The sequence below is a fragment of the Marmota marmota genome, unplaced genomic scaffold (assembly GCF_001458135.2).
Source record: "Marmota marmota marmota unplaced genomic scaffold, marMar, whole genome shotgun sequence".
Classification (NCBI taxonomy): domain Eukaryota; kingdom Metazoa; phylum Chordata; class Mammalia; order Rodentia; family Sciuridae; genus Marmota; species Marmota marmota.
The window spans coordinates 6142426-6158087 of NW_025999869.1; the positions used below are offsets into that span (position 1 = coordinate 6142426).

Genomic DNA, 15662 nt, shown 5'->3' on the forward strand with positions numbered 1-15662 from the left:
ATTTGTGTGTCCATCTGGTCTGTCGGGGGGGGGGGGGCAGTGAGCATTACCAGCCTGCCCAGGGGTTCCCTCTAACCAGCAGGGCTACTGTCATTAGCTCATCAGAAATCCCCAACAACATACAATGCGCTGGTGCTTGCTTCTTGAATTAAGATTTAGCATCATCGTTTTAGAATTGCGAGATCTCAGGAATAAAAAGGGATCTTAGAGCCCCCCAATCCAACCATGCACCTCAGTGGGGAGCAACCATTTTCTGCATAAGGACCAATTCAGGGAAAATAAAAATGTTTATGAGCTATATTTTTTATATTTGTATCCTTTTCCCCAGTAATCACACACATAGGAATTTATATTAAAGAATAATCCAACATGAGGGAAAAGTTCTATGCATTATGATCTTGGTTGCACTGTTATTTTTAAACTAAATTTTGAATATTACCCATAGGGGTCACAATGGGGAAATGTTTAAAGAAACTATGATACAACCAGCCAATGAAGTACAGTTAATTAAAGAGGTAGAGATGAAATCCAATTGCAGTGTGGGAAGGGTTAGCACAGGATTTACATGGAAGAAAGAACCCTAACTTTATAATAACTTGTGAACATTGATACCTATGAAGAAAAACTGAAGGGAAACAATTTTTTAAAAAAAATCATTGATCACTAGCTGGTAATATAAAGTCATTTCTGTAAGAAGTGAGGCTAAGTTAAAAATGAATGAAGTCAGTAACATTTACAATTTACATAGTTTGGGAAAAGACAGGGTTTTCAAAATCGGGAATTGCACTATCTACAACTGTGTTCGAGCATCTCATATTCTCTCCTTATTTCTGTGGGATCTCATTATTTTGATTAAACTGTCAAAAGTTATCAGAGCTTGATGTCTGGCACGAGGAGCAGGATGAACATCAAAGGCCGAGAGAGCAGTAAGAGGCCTGGCGGGTGGGGGTGGCGGTGTAAATACATTTCAAAGAACGCATCAGGAAGGTGACCATGACCGGAGCCCTAAGTATGAACCTCACAGGCTTTTCTCTGTCACTCCTAATCTAAAATTAGCTAGAAGAAAATATTCTTTTCATTGTTGTTCTTATTACTTATACTTGATATTAGAACGTGTTCGGGCATCTTACGCATATATGGAGTATAACTTCTCATTCTTCTGGTTGTGGGCGTTTTAGTTCTTCTTGGGGGATCTTTGCCCCACGCTGAGTCACATGCCTTGTGCGTGTGTGGTCCCTAGTGTTGGTCCCCCTCCCCAGCCACAGCAGGGCCACCTGGAGTCAGTTAGCACCCGGAAGTCTGCAGCAGAGTGTGCTCGTGAGGGCGCCCGTGGGACATCATTTGTCATCCTAGATTTATCTCCTGGTCCCTGGAGTGAGACGGCGCCGTTCACACCCATGCTGCTCTGTGGACTGCAGGAACCCCCACGGCAGCTCTGGAGAGGGCCCACTGGCTTTTTTGCTTGATTGCCTTCTGGATAAAGTGCCCACCCCCTTACCAGGCAACAGCATTTCACTTTTGGCCAGCTGTGGAACATCAGGAAATGCCCTCCTCCTAGGGGAGAGGAAGTGGGGGGTGCAGTTTTGGGGGGATAGTAAGTGAATTTTATTAAGGGAGAGAGTGAGCCCATAGAATAGACAGTGGCCTGCGGCAAAGTTCCTCTGGGGTCTTAGAATGGTGATAGATTTTCAGTCTCCCCCTCTGTGATAGAACTCTAATCTTCCAGGACCTATGAAATGTAGGAATATGGAGATGATTTTGTTTCTGTTTGCGGGATATGGTCTTTAGATCAATAGGGGAATCTCAGGGAAAGTCCTTTCCTGTGCCTCGGGAAAGAAAGGATCAAGAGAAAGTGGGGCTGACCAGGGGGATGTCAGCAAGAACTGGAGACTGCTCCTCAGCTCCAGCATGTCAGAGCACCATATTTGGGGGTATCCATTTCAGGGTCCCTGCACCCCACTGAGGTCATGCTAAACTTCTAACTGCACTCACTGTGACTCTGACTCACCAGACCCAATAGTGGCAGGAGCGCAAAGCTCTTGAAGTGAGAGCCGGGGAAGGTGATTCCCAATGGACCAGAGGGGAGCCGCTACAGAAAAGAGGAGTCGGTGCTAAGCAACCTGCACCCCACAAAGGACATCTACCGTTACAGGTAGATTCCAAGACTGCCTTCATTTTAGAGATGAGAAAACTGAGCACCAAAAGCCAGAACGAGAGGAAGGACTCAAACCCAGGCCACCTCAAACCCAGGCCACCTGACTCAGAGCCTAACCTCTTAATCCCTGGAAGTGGCCTCACCTGCTCAGAAGAGAATCCACTGACTCCAGCCCACATTTAGGACGAGGACAGGTCCTGCCACTATCAGACAAACTGTGAACATCCGAGGATCCAGACAGCAAGGTTCCAACAGCCCAGCGCTGACACGGGTGGTTAGGTCCTGATGTTGCACTACCAATGCCACCGTGTGCATCCCAAGTGTGCCTTTACATCCCCTGGTAGTCAGGAGGGGAGCAAAGATGAGCCATCGGGAGTTCTGAGAGGGGCTGGCCAGCCTCTGTTCCTGCAGGTGTCAGGGAGAGGAAGGCGGAGGCACCCAGTGCTTCCTGGCAAGCGCGTCACCCACCTCTCCAGCACCTTTTATGATGGGGTCTGACATGCTAGAGACCGTCTTTGGGGGCCAATCTGGGAGTGAGAACCTGAGGTGGAGGCAGATTTCTTTAGAGTTGTCCCAGTAAAATGCAGCCCATTTCTCCGTAGGTACAGAGATCTCAGTGGCCCCCCTCACAGTAAGTGGGTGTGTGGCTTATGGGTGTCACCATGCTCAAACTGCCTTTAGGTTATCTGGTAATTTTAAAGTAGAGCTTCATGCCTCTAGGGGCCCAGGCCCCTTCCAGAAACGATTAGTAATGGGGCTGAGTGCATTTGCAAAACAGCAAGGCACAGTGAAGCCATCCAAGTCAATAGCTGGCAGGCGCTGAGGTTTGTAACCAAGCTCATGGATTAGAGATGAAATGACACCATAAGTGTGTTCAGAAGTGCCCGGGCTGCTTCTCACCCACAGAGGTGAGAAGCTGCAGGAGCACCCTTCAGAGGACTGTTGACTATCTCCTGACCAACGTACGGCCCAAGAGTCTGGGACTGCTTCCCACCCCATCCCACCCCAGAGAGTCTGACCTGGAACTGTAGGGGAAGGAGTTGGCCATGGTGAGGATGCCAACCAAGCACAACTATGAGGAGGAGGAGGAGAGGAGGGCCAGGAGACATGGCTCCAGATCATGCTTGGTATGTTCACAGCCTGGGTTTGATATCCAGTGCCCAAAGGAAAAGAGAGGAGATTTGGGAAGAGGAAGAGGGAAATGAATCCCTTGCCCTGATGTAATAGGGGGAAGTTCTCTGAACCTTCACCCTTGAAGGGTTCCTGGAACAGCATCAGCTGCACACCAGGGAACATGTCAGAAATGTAGGACCTCAGGTCCACCCAGACCCACAGAATCTGTGTCTCTGCCAATGAGGCTCAGAGATCTGTGTGTTTTCTAGCGTCAATTCTCCTGCAGTGTGAGGTCAATACTCACCCCATGGGAGATCCCTGTTCTATATTAAATATAATTAAGTTACCATCTCAGTTTCAGTTGAAGACCCATGGCAGTCTAACTTCAGCAGAAAGCAAAACAAAAGAGCGGTTCCATGAGTTACTGCTTACATTTACGCTGTCAGCGCTAACCTTGTCTCTGTTTCACTAGGACTCCTGCCTGCACTCACGTTGTTAGTCCTTCCCTTAACAGTGTGTTATCACCAGCACACCCAATGGGGCCATCAGTCAGTAAAGAAGCTTCTGAGTCTCTAGGACTTAGCACCTTGTATTTCATAGACCAGACCCCAAAGTGAGTCATCGATTTAGGGGTTTTTTAATTAGGCTTTTTTTAAAATGCTGCTGGCGATAAATTTTTTGGTTGGATGTATAGTCCTGAATTGTAGATTGGCTCTCGTTCCTGGAGCACAGAACAGTTTCATTCCACGTTTTCATGGACCTGTCTGTCCTCCAGGCACTGGCAGAGAGGCTCAGTATCCACCACTTTGCAAAAAAGAATAGCTCACACCACCTACACTCCCAAGAGTGGCTGCAGATACCCAACAGGTTGCCCAGCCCCCTGGACTTGCTGTCAGAAGATGCACTCATATGTGCCAAGTGCCAGGCTCATGTATGTGTGTCTGGAGTGCTAGGCTTTCTCTGCATGGAATAACACCTGCACTGCTACCTCCGTGGCAAATCTCATTTATTTCATTCCCATTTTACAGTAGGAAAGGGAGACTCAGAGAAGGTGGAGCTGCTTTGCCCACAGTCACACAGCTGGAAAGTGGTAGAGTCAGGTTCTGAAGGCAAGAAACCTGGCCCCAGAAATTATGGTCTGAGGCATAGTTAAGAACATCATCTCTGAGTTTCCAAGGGCTTCTGTGTGTAGATACGCCTCTCCACTTTTAAGGTGTGAAAATGGAGACCCAGAGAATAATTTACCTCATGTTCCACCTCCAAAATGGACTGATTTCTGATTCCCTCCCAGTTCTATCCCATTGAAAAGTGCACCCTCTTCCTCCCCAAATACTCTGCCCTCCATCCCTGCTGCTGAGCTGGGCAGAGGAACAGCCACTCAACCTGCAGCAAGAGCACCAGCTGTTGCTGCAAGCAGTGACGCTCTGGGAACTACTGACAGGTGGCTGGGTTCAAACTGTCACTGAGTGTAACCCTCTGACCTGTCCCTTCCATCTTAGGACCCTCCACGGCAACGATATTTCCACTGTTCCTGAAGGCTCCTTCAATGACCTGACATCCCTTTCCCACCTGTAAGTAGCCCCTTTCTCTCCAGCCTGCATTCACTGGAAACGCAAGCTCATAATGTGCGACATCATCACAATATCATTACAGCTAGCTTCTGGAATATATCCATTCCATACACACAGTCATCCCTCCACATCTGCAGGGGACTCGTTCCAGGAGCCCCTGCAGAGACCAAAATCTGAAGATGCCCAGGTCCCTTATATGAAATGCAGAGTATTTGCAAAGAACCCATGCACACATCCTCCTGCATATTTTAATGCATCTCTAGATTGCTTCTAATCCTTAATAAAGTGCAACTGCTATGTTATTAGTTGTTGTCCTGTATTCGGTGAGGGAATAATGACAGGAAAACAGGATGTATTCAGCACAGATGCGATTGTTTTCCATTATTTTTGATGCACACTTGGTTGAATCTGCAGATGTGGAACCCGAGGATTCGGAAGGCTGACTAATTTATTTTCTGACAACGTATCCATACTGTCTACGTTGTCTTTTTCTTTGCTGCCAATGCCTTCAAAGGCATCATCGATTCTGTAAACAATGTAAGAAGAACTGCCAGAAAATGTTTACTATATGCTAAACACTTTGGATGAATTATCTAACTCATTTCTTATTATGGAGGCAATTTTAACCCTTTCTACATGATACAGTTGAAACTTAGAGGGTTTAAAGAATTTGTCCAGGAGTGACACAGTCAGTAAGCAGCAGAGGCTCAGCACAGCTCAAGGATTACCTGGACTGCAAAGTGCGCATTCTCAACCGTCCCACATTCTGGATCAGGTCCTCCTGTCCTATTTCATGCAAGGAAACTGAGGTCCATAAACACAAAGTGGCTAGGTGGAAGTCACCTAGCAGTTCAAGGAGGCTTTGGCCTAGAATTCAACTTCCCTGACTTCCAGGCCAGGGCTCTCTTCCCTAGATCAGGCACCTCTATTATTTTGTTGGTGTTTGGTTATCTTACTACAATCCTCTGTCCATGAATATGTTTGAGTTTGTACTCCTCCTATATGTTTATTTGATTATTTTCATATTTTGTGTGCATACAAAGTGATACTAAGGTATTATGTATGCATATTTTAAAACATTCGAAGTAGAAATGGTTAAGGATGGGTTTTTGTTTTTGTAGATGGACAGAGTTGGCTTTATTTTGTTTATTTTATGTGGTGCTAAGGATAGAACCCAGTGCCTCACACATGCTAGGCAAGTGCATTGCCACTGAGCTACAGCCCCAGCCCAGATGGGATTTTTTTTTTTTTTTTAAAGTTCTAGTATTTTCTTCCTGGGACTACTTTGGAGATTTCCACACTGAACTGTGCCCTCCTCTCTGATCTTCAATCTGAGTGGTCTGAAGCTGCTTCCAAACTTCTGGGTCTCAGAAACTTCTTTACAGAATACATCTCCCAAAGGGCCCTTGAGTAGGGACAGGAGCCAGATAATGATGTGGCCAACATTCCAGAAAGCTTCTAGGGGAGCCAGGGTTGGAGTTGAGTTGAGGATACAATTTTACCAGGGTAGTGAGAGCAATGTCTCAAAAGTGGGAGGGGGAACAGGTAGGCATTGGCATATGCTCAGGATTGGAAATACACTCAAGATACTAGCTTTGCTCCAAAAGAGAAACTTCTCCACCTGTTTCCATGTCAGACACCCCAATCGACCAAAGTCAGAAAATCCTGCTTTTCCAGGCAGCCAAGGATATGGAGCCTATGGACCAGGCTGGACAGGGGGCCCTAACTTCCTGTTCTGCCTCCCAGGGCACTGGGAACCAACCCACTGCACTGTGACTGCAATCTGCGCTGGTTGTCAGAATGGGTGAAGGCAGGGTACAAGGAACCTGGCATCGCCCGCTGCAGCAGCCCCGAGCCCATGGCCGACAGACTCCTGCTCACCACCCCCACCCATCGGTTCCAGTGCAAAGGTAGGTGCTGCCCACCTATTCACTTTCCTGCCCCTTGTGGGGTGGGTTCTCTCCTCCAACAGCCCATCAGAGCTGGGCATCTCAACAGATGTGACTTCTAAAATCATTACCCTATCTCTCCCATGGGCCAAACAGAGACTCAGATGCTAAAATTAATGTGGAATCACATCTCATTTTGTCATTCTCCCCACCAAAGCCCTCTGCTGTCTTCCCGCCATCACACCGGTGCTGGCAAGTGAACCCAGGGCAGCAGGCACCTCAGCACACACTGTCACGCCACTACACTCCCAGACTCTGCTGCTGTGTTTACAGCCGTCAGTCCCTAGCATTCCTGGGGATTGGTTCCAGGTCCCCCACAGATACCAAAATACAAGGACACTCTCCTATATAAAACAGTATCATATCTGCACATACGCACACCTGCTGTGTCCTTTGAACCATCTCTAGATTACTTATGATACCCAATACAACGAAAATGCTACGTAGAAAGTAGTTGTATTATATTGTTTAGGGAATAATGAATCCCAAAAGAAGTCTGTTCATGTTTAGTATAGACACAATTATTTTCTGAACATTTTCTATCTGTGGTTAGTTTAATCTGGATGCAGAATCTGCAGATGTGATATGATCACAGAGAGCCAACTGTACTTCCTCATTGACTTCTTCCTGCACATATTTTTCCAGAGTTGAGAACCCTTTTAACCCGCCTATCCCCTTTAGCCTGCACTGTCTACCTACCATCATTAGCATTTTCCCATTCACTGCAGCAAATTTTGTGTACATGTGATTTTTACTGATTGTATCATTATCAGGATAACAAACTACTGAGTTCTTTACTTTGTAACTGATGCTATTTTAAGCACTTTTAGAATATTATTTTGATTTTCACTTTTCATGTATCAAGTTATGTAATTCTGTAAAACTTCTATGAGACAAATATTAATGTTATCTTCATTTTTGAAAAGTGAGAAAGCTAAGACTCAAAGAGGTTACTTTAACTGAACCCAGGCCTGGGCCTGCTAGGCAAGGGCTCCATTGCTGAGCTGCATCCCAGCCCCAATGACCTCTAAAGAACACACAGGTGGGATTCCAGGTCCTTCTGTTTCCAGAATGCATGCTCTTGATGACCTCGCTGGATGTAATTTTCCACTACTACTTAGCCAGCTTAAAATCTTTAGAGTGTTTTCATTTCTTTTTCTTACCATGGATGCATAAAGTCTTTCTCTATGTGAAATTACGTTCTTAGACGACATTCACAGAATGGAAATTACTGAGTCAAAGTACATGATCTTCACACATGTTGCCAGAGTGATTCCATAAAGGATTATAACCAACTCCCAGTAGCACCCTCTGAGGGACTCTTGCATTAGGTGCTCTTATTATTTTATCTTATTTTGCAGTCATAGCTAATATAAAGTAAAAAAACAATCATATCTCGTTTTATTTTAATTATTGTGGATTCTGAATTTTGTCTCAAAAATTTACTTTCCATTTACATTTCACATTTGTCTGTTCGTGTCCTTTGCTCATCTCTTAGAATCTGAAGGTTTATATACAGATATACTTTATTGCCCTCAAAACGAAACAGCAACAACAAAACACTGTGTCCCATCCTTCTGCTAAAAGCCGGGGGTGGGGGGAATGTTGACTTAAAGCTAATTTTAGTTTTCTACCTCCAGCTTCCCAGACATCTGATCTGACACTAAAAGATCCAAATAACTCTAGAATAGCATTTCTCCATCTTGGCTGCGCAGGTTGGAATCACCTGAGGAGCTTTAAAAATAGAAGGCTCTCAGTCAGGCCCTTCTGTTCATCCATCAGGAAGGGCCACTTCCTGGAGCTCGTCTCCACCCATGTCCAGGTTGAGGACTGTCAGCCCCACGATCATTTAAAGTCCTGTCATTAAGCAAGTCCTGTGTATCCAGGGCTCATGCTGAAAGCTGGCTGCAGCAGCAGGACACTGTCCCCTTTACAAAGCCCTGTATGAGGACCATGCGCTCTTCCAGCCCCTACCGCTAAAGCAGGGATAGTTGGAACTGCCATGGATGCAAGTGTCCCCGAGCACAGTGCCAACACATTGCTGTGTCCGTGGGGCCATCTGTTTCTAACCTGTAGGGTTTTGCAGGGAGGACTTCCTATGCATGCCTTTGGCATACGCATCCCTCCGGAGCCTGGCACTGACTGTTCCATGGGAAGGGTGTTTGAGGGTGAAGAAGTGAGAGCCCAAATGTAGTCTAGGTCCAGGGCTCCCTGGAATATGAAGATACACAGGGGGCTTCTAATTACAGTGCCTTGTTTGCAGATTAGCACCCAAATCGGATCAGGCTAATTACAGTAATTGATTTGACTGCAGAAATGCTTCTGTCTGATGTCCCGCTGTGATTTTTCTCACTGGACAATGGTTAAATTAATGTGACTCTAGCCAGGATGGTTGTGCTGGCTGGAGAGAACCAGCTGCCCCGGGCATGGAGATGGAGAGGAACCAGAACTGAGGGAAAGGGAGGTGTGGCAGTGAGCCCGCTCAGAGCTGCCACCAACGCTGGTTTTGCTACCCAGGTCCAGTGGATATCAACATTGCGGCCAAGTGCAATGCCTGCCTCTCCAGCCCATGCAAGAACAATGGCACATGCGGTCAGGACCCTGTGGAGCAGTACCGCTGCACCTGCCCCTACAGCTACAAGGTACGACAGGTGCCCCACCCACCCCAGTCGCCACCATTCACACCCCAGGCTCCTCCTCTGTCTTGGACCCAGGATGGTGCACCATGCTGGCTGACCCTATCCAAAGTGTCATTTCCTAGAACTTTCCTATTCTCAGAACTGGCAAAGGCTGCCAGGTCTTGTCACACTGTGCCAAATAGGACCCCTTATAGTCTTGAGACAGATGCTCTGAGATATGGGGGAAATGTTGCATTTGTATTTTCTTTGTGAAACATGGGGAAATGACATCTCAAGAGAGTTCAAGTGCTTCCAAGTAAAGGCACGCCTTGAACCCACTGAGTCCCTTTCCAAGGGATTTCCAGAACCTTCTTTCCCCATCAACCCCGCCCCCCCCCCCCGAGTCCTGCCCTAAAAGTGTTGATTTCAGATTGATGAGGATACAGAGATAGGGGTTAAAAGGCCTGGGGGCTGCCAAGCCCATCCACATTGCTGGCAAACTTGGGGGGCCTACAGAAGTGAGACCCAGTTCTCCCTTTTGTCCTCCCCAGAAATCCAGGCCAATTCCAAGATAGTCCTTTCCTCCCTCTTCTCACAGCACTGCCCAGGAGATGTCACCCTGCTCCCTGCTGACATCCAGAGAGGACAGACTGTGTGCCAAGCTCTCTGCATGGCATCTTGCTCATCTCTTCTTTTTAAACACTCCCAGTGAACCTATGAAAAAATCATTAATTCCCATTTTTCTGATGTGGAAACCAGGCCTACAACTGTTGACAGGGTTTGACTTGATTTCCCAAAGCTTAGAGGTGACGGGATTAAGACCCAGGTCTACAGGATTCCAGAGTCAAAGTGTCAGGGGGGTCGGCAGAGCTGTGGCTCCATCCTCCCCTGCAGAACTTCCCAGATTTCAGCCTTCAGGGCACTGATCTGAATGCTCTGGACACACCACGAGTCCAAGACAGCCCCACAATCCATCCAGTGCTCACCCCTGGTATAGGCTGAGTGACAGGTGACTGCCATAGCCACATCTCCATCCCCAGAGGGATTGTGCGTGTGTAGTGACAAGCTGAAGAGCAGACTCCAGGTGGGGAAAGGGAAACTGGGAGATTTCTCAATGGTAGCTGTGCTTCTAGCAGACAGTGTCAGAGTGCCACCTATGGGCCTGGGACAAGACAGGTCAAGGATTCCCTTTGAAGCCATAGGTCCCCAAGGCCTCAAACTCACCAGAGTCTCAGACCTGTGCATTCTACACCCATACAGTTACTAGCAGGGGAAGAACAGAGATTGAGAGGGGGCCATGCTTCCCCTGAACCTCCCTGTGTGGGTTCAGTGGACAAAACTCAAGCTGTGTATTCACACTGAGAAGCATGTGTGGGTTCCAGTTTTTGAAATTTACTAGCTGTGCGGCAATGGCCAATGACTTAGCCTTGGCTCTCCCATCTGTACACCAGACCACCCCCCAATCATGCGGGAATAAAGGGTACAATAATGTACTTGGTGCACCCATGACAGGATCTGGCCTTCAGTCTGCACTGATTTTTACTTCTTCCCTTGCATGCAACTCCCTCATACCAGCTGTGAGAGGGGCCATCAGAATAGGTGGTTCCATGCTGGTTCAACAGATTATCAATCTGTGACACTGAATAGTCAATGACTTTTGATGGTTCTCCTGGAACTGAGACGTGTATTTATGATCTTCTAGTTCCATGCATGTCTAGTTCTCTTTGTTTCCTTTGTTTGGTGCTGGGGATAGAACCCAGGGGCTCAGACATGCTAGGAAAGCACTCTAGCACTGAGCTACATGCCCAGTCCTTGTGTGGTTCTCTAATTATTAACTAAAGACCAGGCCCTCAACTAGGCCTTAAGCATTTATTCCCTCCTCTAATTTTTATAATCACCTTCAGAGTTGGAGGTCATCATCCTTATTTTAAAGATTAGATGAACACCCATGCTAATCTGGCTTCCCTCTCTTTGAACTTGGCCTGAATCTGAAAGTCCACACTACACTTTTCCTCTGACCATAGTCTTGACCATTCACATCAGAGGAAAGAGTTCATCTACAGGGCCACAGAGGGATAATGCCAGGTTTGTTTTTTTTTTTTTTTTTTTTTTTAACTTTATTCACAAGACTCTGGACATCTTATAGATTTCAAAAGAATCTGAACAGAGATTTTGACTTTTAGGAACCTTTGAGCTCAGGCAGGTCGGGGTTACATAATGGGGATGATTATGATGGTGTGAGTAATGGTGATGATAATGATGAAAGGGATGATGGTGATGGTGTATAACAATGGTGCTGATGTTGACGATGATGATAGTGATGATCGCAATGGCATTGGTAATGGTGATAGTGATGATCATGATGGCAATGATGATAGTGATGTTGGTGCTGGTAAGGATGGTAATGATGATAGTGATGATAATGGTGATGGCGATAATGATGGTGATGATGAAGATTATCATAGTGATGGTGATGGTTATGGTAATGGTGATGGTGATGACAATGGTGATGGTGACAATAACGATGGGGGTAATAATCATGATGGTTATGATTTTGGTTATGAAGGTGATGATAATGGCAATGATTATAGTGATGGTGGTGACAATAATGATGGGGGTAATAATGATGATCATGAGGATGGTGATAGTGATGGCAATAGTGATAACAATGGTGATGGTGATGGTGATGGTGGTGACAATGGAGGTGGTGGTAGTGATGATGCTGATGCTGATCATATGGTGATGGTGAGGATGATAGTGATGACTGTGGCAATGTACATGGGGATGACAAAAATGTTGACTATCACAACAACATAGTCAGTATTAGAGCCATCACTGTTGAGTGCCTACTGTGTACTGACAGCACACTAAACTAGCTACACCACCTTGCATACCTTTCATCAAAGCCTTGGGACACAGTTCCTGATAAATGACCCTTACTTTACAGTTGAAGGAACAGAACATAGCAGTGAGGGTGTTGGGATTCAGGCTCAGAGCCAAGTAACTGCAGAACCCATGCTCTTGGCCACTCCATGCACTGCCCATCAGTAAGTTCAGCAATTGCAACACTGAGGGTGACAGTCCCTGGCCATTGAGAACCTGTCTGAATCTTTAGGGTAGAGAAAAACAGAACACAGAATACAGTGGTAGAAAGAACCCCATGTGGAAGGAACCCCGAGAGCCTGTGTCCCCCTGGCTGCAGGGCACTCCTGCTCGTCTCCTTGCCTCAGTTTCCTCCAATGTAAAGTGGAGCAGTTTGAGCCAAAGGGGCCATTTCATGGTGCATCTGACTCCCTGGGTAAGTTCATTTCACCTGCTCTCCTTCTTGACGGGTTGAAGCCCACTCAAGGGAAACAAATGAAAGAGTAGTTTTGGATACATCACTAAGCTGACCACAGTCCCTTGTCACCCACAAAATCAAGCTCAAGGCCAAGACATTTACTCAGATATCTAAGTTTCTCATTTGACCAGCTGCATGACTTTGGGAAGTCCCAATGTTCCAAAAGCACAGCAAACCTGGTGCAGGAGCACACACCTATAATCCAGTAGTTCAGGAGGCTGAGGAAGGAGGATCGCAAGTTTGAGGCCAGCCTCAGCAACTTAGTGAGAACCTGTCTCAAAATTTAAAAATAAAAAGAGTTGAGGGTATAGTTCAGTGGTAGAGCACCCATGGGTTCAATCCCCAGTGCCATAAAAAAAAAAAAAAGAGGCCTAGCAGGCACTGTTTATCATCTGATCTGCTGGCAGCTTTGTTAACCTACGAGAACACCAGGCCTTTGTGAAGCAGTCTCAGGATGTCACCTCCTACACTGCTCTTAATCGGCCTGCGAAATAAGTTTTTATCCTCTTTTGATACGTGAAGAATCTAAGGTTTGTAAAAACCTAAGAACTTATCCAGGCCCCCACACCTGGGAAGTGTGCGAGCTAAAATCAGAACCAGCTACCTCTTGCAGGAAGGTCTACACCCCTACTCATCACTAGCCACTGATTCTCACCATGCCTCACTTTCCTACTGGTAAAGGGGAATACTCATGCTCACCAGCTGAGCTTGGTATGGATGTCGTCAAGATGGAAAAGCATCACATTTGCACTTGCCTATCTCAGTGAGAGCATTCAGTAGACATTTCCCACAAGGTGGCTATCTTGCCACTATTCTAGGATTTGGGACATAAATATGTATTTCTCAGCCATTCAGCTTTCTACACACGTTCAATGTCTCAGAGCAGTACTTCTCAAACTTCAGTATTGTCAAGAGTCACCCGGAGATTTTGTTAAAATGCAGGCTTTGGTTCATGAGACATAAAGTCGGGCCTCAGACTGCATTTTTAACAAGCTCCATGGAATGCCAACGCTGCCAGTCCAAGGACCACACTTTGAGTAGCAAGGTTTTAGAACAGCCCTCCCAGCCCCATCTCAGAAAGAGCTTTCCAGTAAGGATAGATGTTTCCAGTCTCTTTAAAAGGAAGCCAGTATCCTCAGTCATGTCCTTTACACACACACACACACACACACACACACACACACACTGAGGAGTAGAAAGTGAGGAAGGACCAAGGAGCATCACATATCTGGAGGATTTGAACAAAATGCAGCTGAGAAGAATTGAAGACTAATTAGCCAGGCCTTGACAATGGTGATTATTTCTCTAGTCACTGAAATTCCCACCTCCAGGCTCAATTACTGTGTCATCGGGTACCAGGATCTGCCCCCTAGATTCCCATGCTCAGCATAGAAGACTAGGGGAGACAGGTATCCCAACTTCCACCCCCATCCCCACCCTGAGGGGAATATTCCACCTGGAGTAGATGCTACTTGCAAGGTTGGACCAGGCAGGGGCTTAGGAGGCCCTGCCCAAAGCTTCTCAAGGTTCTCCTTGCCTGCAAGTCCATCTACCCTGCTGCCGACCCTATACATACCCCCAAGCTATTTAACACCAATCGGGGACCCTAAAAGGTATTTTAATCACCCACATGCCACCCTGCCTCAGACCCCAGTCTTTTGTCATCCCCGCTGTTACTATGAGCTGCCATTACATGCTTACAGCTATGTGATTTCTAAACAAGTTACTCCCCTGGGGTAGGTAGAGACTGAGTGTCCCTTATCTGAAATGCTTGGGACCAAAGATTTCAGATTTGTTCCAATTTTGGAATATTTACATATACATACTGAGCTACCTTAGGGATGGGACCTAAGTCTACAATGCAGTTCATCTCTGTTTCATATTCACCTCATACACATAGCCTGTAACTTTATTTGGCATTTTTTCTGCACCTGCATTTTGACCGTGACCCATCACCGAGATCAGGTGTGGACATTTTCACTTATGACATCATGCCAGTCCCTAAAGGTTCAGATTTGGGAGCATTCTGGATTTTGGATGTTTTAATTTAGGATACTTAACTATTATTCTCATTTCACAGAAAATGGAAAGAGGCTCAGGGAGAATTTCCTCCAGGCAAAACAGCAGCCAACCTAGATTCATGCTCTGATCCACTACATTCCAGAACCTGGGTTTTAAGAGGGTCAAGATCAGTGGTCCAGCACAGAGGCCCAGCACTGGCTTTGGGCTCAGCTGCCGCCTCTATTTCCAACTGTGCAGTCTTGAACCTATTACCTCAATTCCCAAGTCTGTCTTCCCTGTCTGTAAAAATGTGTGTGATAACACTGATACCGATCTGGGAGGGTTCTTGTGAACATGAATATAAAACGCTTAGCATAAGACCTGGAACAGAAAGTGTGCTCCATAATGTGAGGGAAGATTATCATCACAGTTTCTATTCCCACTCTGACTGAGGGCCCTGGGTCACTGTAGCTTAGGATGAACCCAGATGACACCCCAAACTGCACTAGCCTTCCCCTCTAAGACTGACAGCCCTCTAACTGTGGTGGGGGCATGAAATGGTTTAAGAACCAGCCAGCCATGACCAGCTGCTGGAGTGGCAGCAGCCCTGAGAGAGCAGGAGGATGCATTTCAGAGTCCTCAGCGGAGGCTGCCCTGGGCAGGCTCAATTGGCAGTGACCACACACCAGGAAGCCCCAGTCCCATTCCATGACAGGCACTGGCAGCAGCAGAAAGGAAAGAGGGTTTTCTCTGGCAGATGGTGAGCAGGTGGAACAGCAGTGGGAGGCCTCCCGTGGTCACCCCCACCTGGCATCCACCCAGGCCACTGAACTGTGACCCAGAAATAGATGCAACAGACCCCTCCCCAGGCTACCGGGTCCTGTACAGGGCTGCTGCCAATACTTGGGTGTAACC

General features: G+C 46.7%; 1 protein-coding gene across 1 annotated transcript in view; it reads left to right on the forward strand.

The window, feature by feature from the left end:
- Slit3 (slit guidance ligand 3) overlaps positions 1 to 15662 on the forward strand; it is a 563280-nt gene that overhangs the window by 512876 nt on the left and 34742 nt on the right. The window contains exons 25-27 of the mRNA XM_048814838.1: positions 4768 to 4839; positions 6586 to 6749; positions 9306 to 9430. Of these exons, the coding sequence (XP_048670795.1) occupies positions 4768 to 4839; positions 6586 to 6749; positions 9306 to 9430 (361 nt within the window). The remainder of the gene's footprint in view (positions 1 to 4767; positions 4840 to 6585; positions 6750 to 9305; positions 9431 to 15662) is intronic.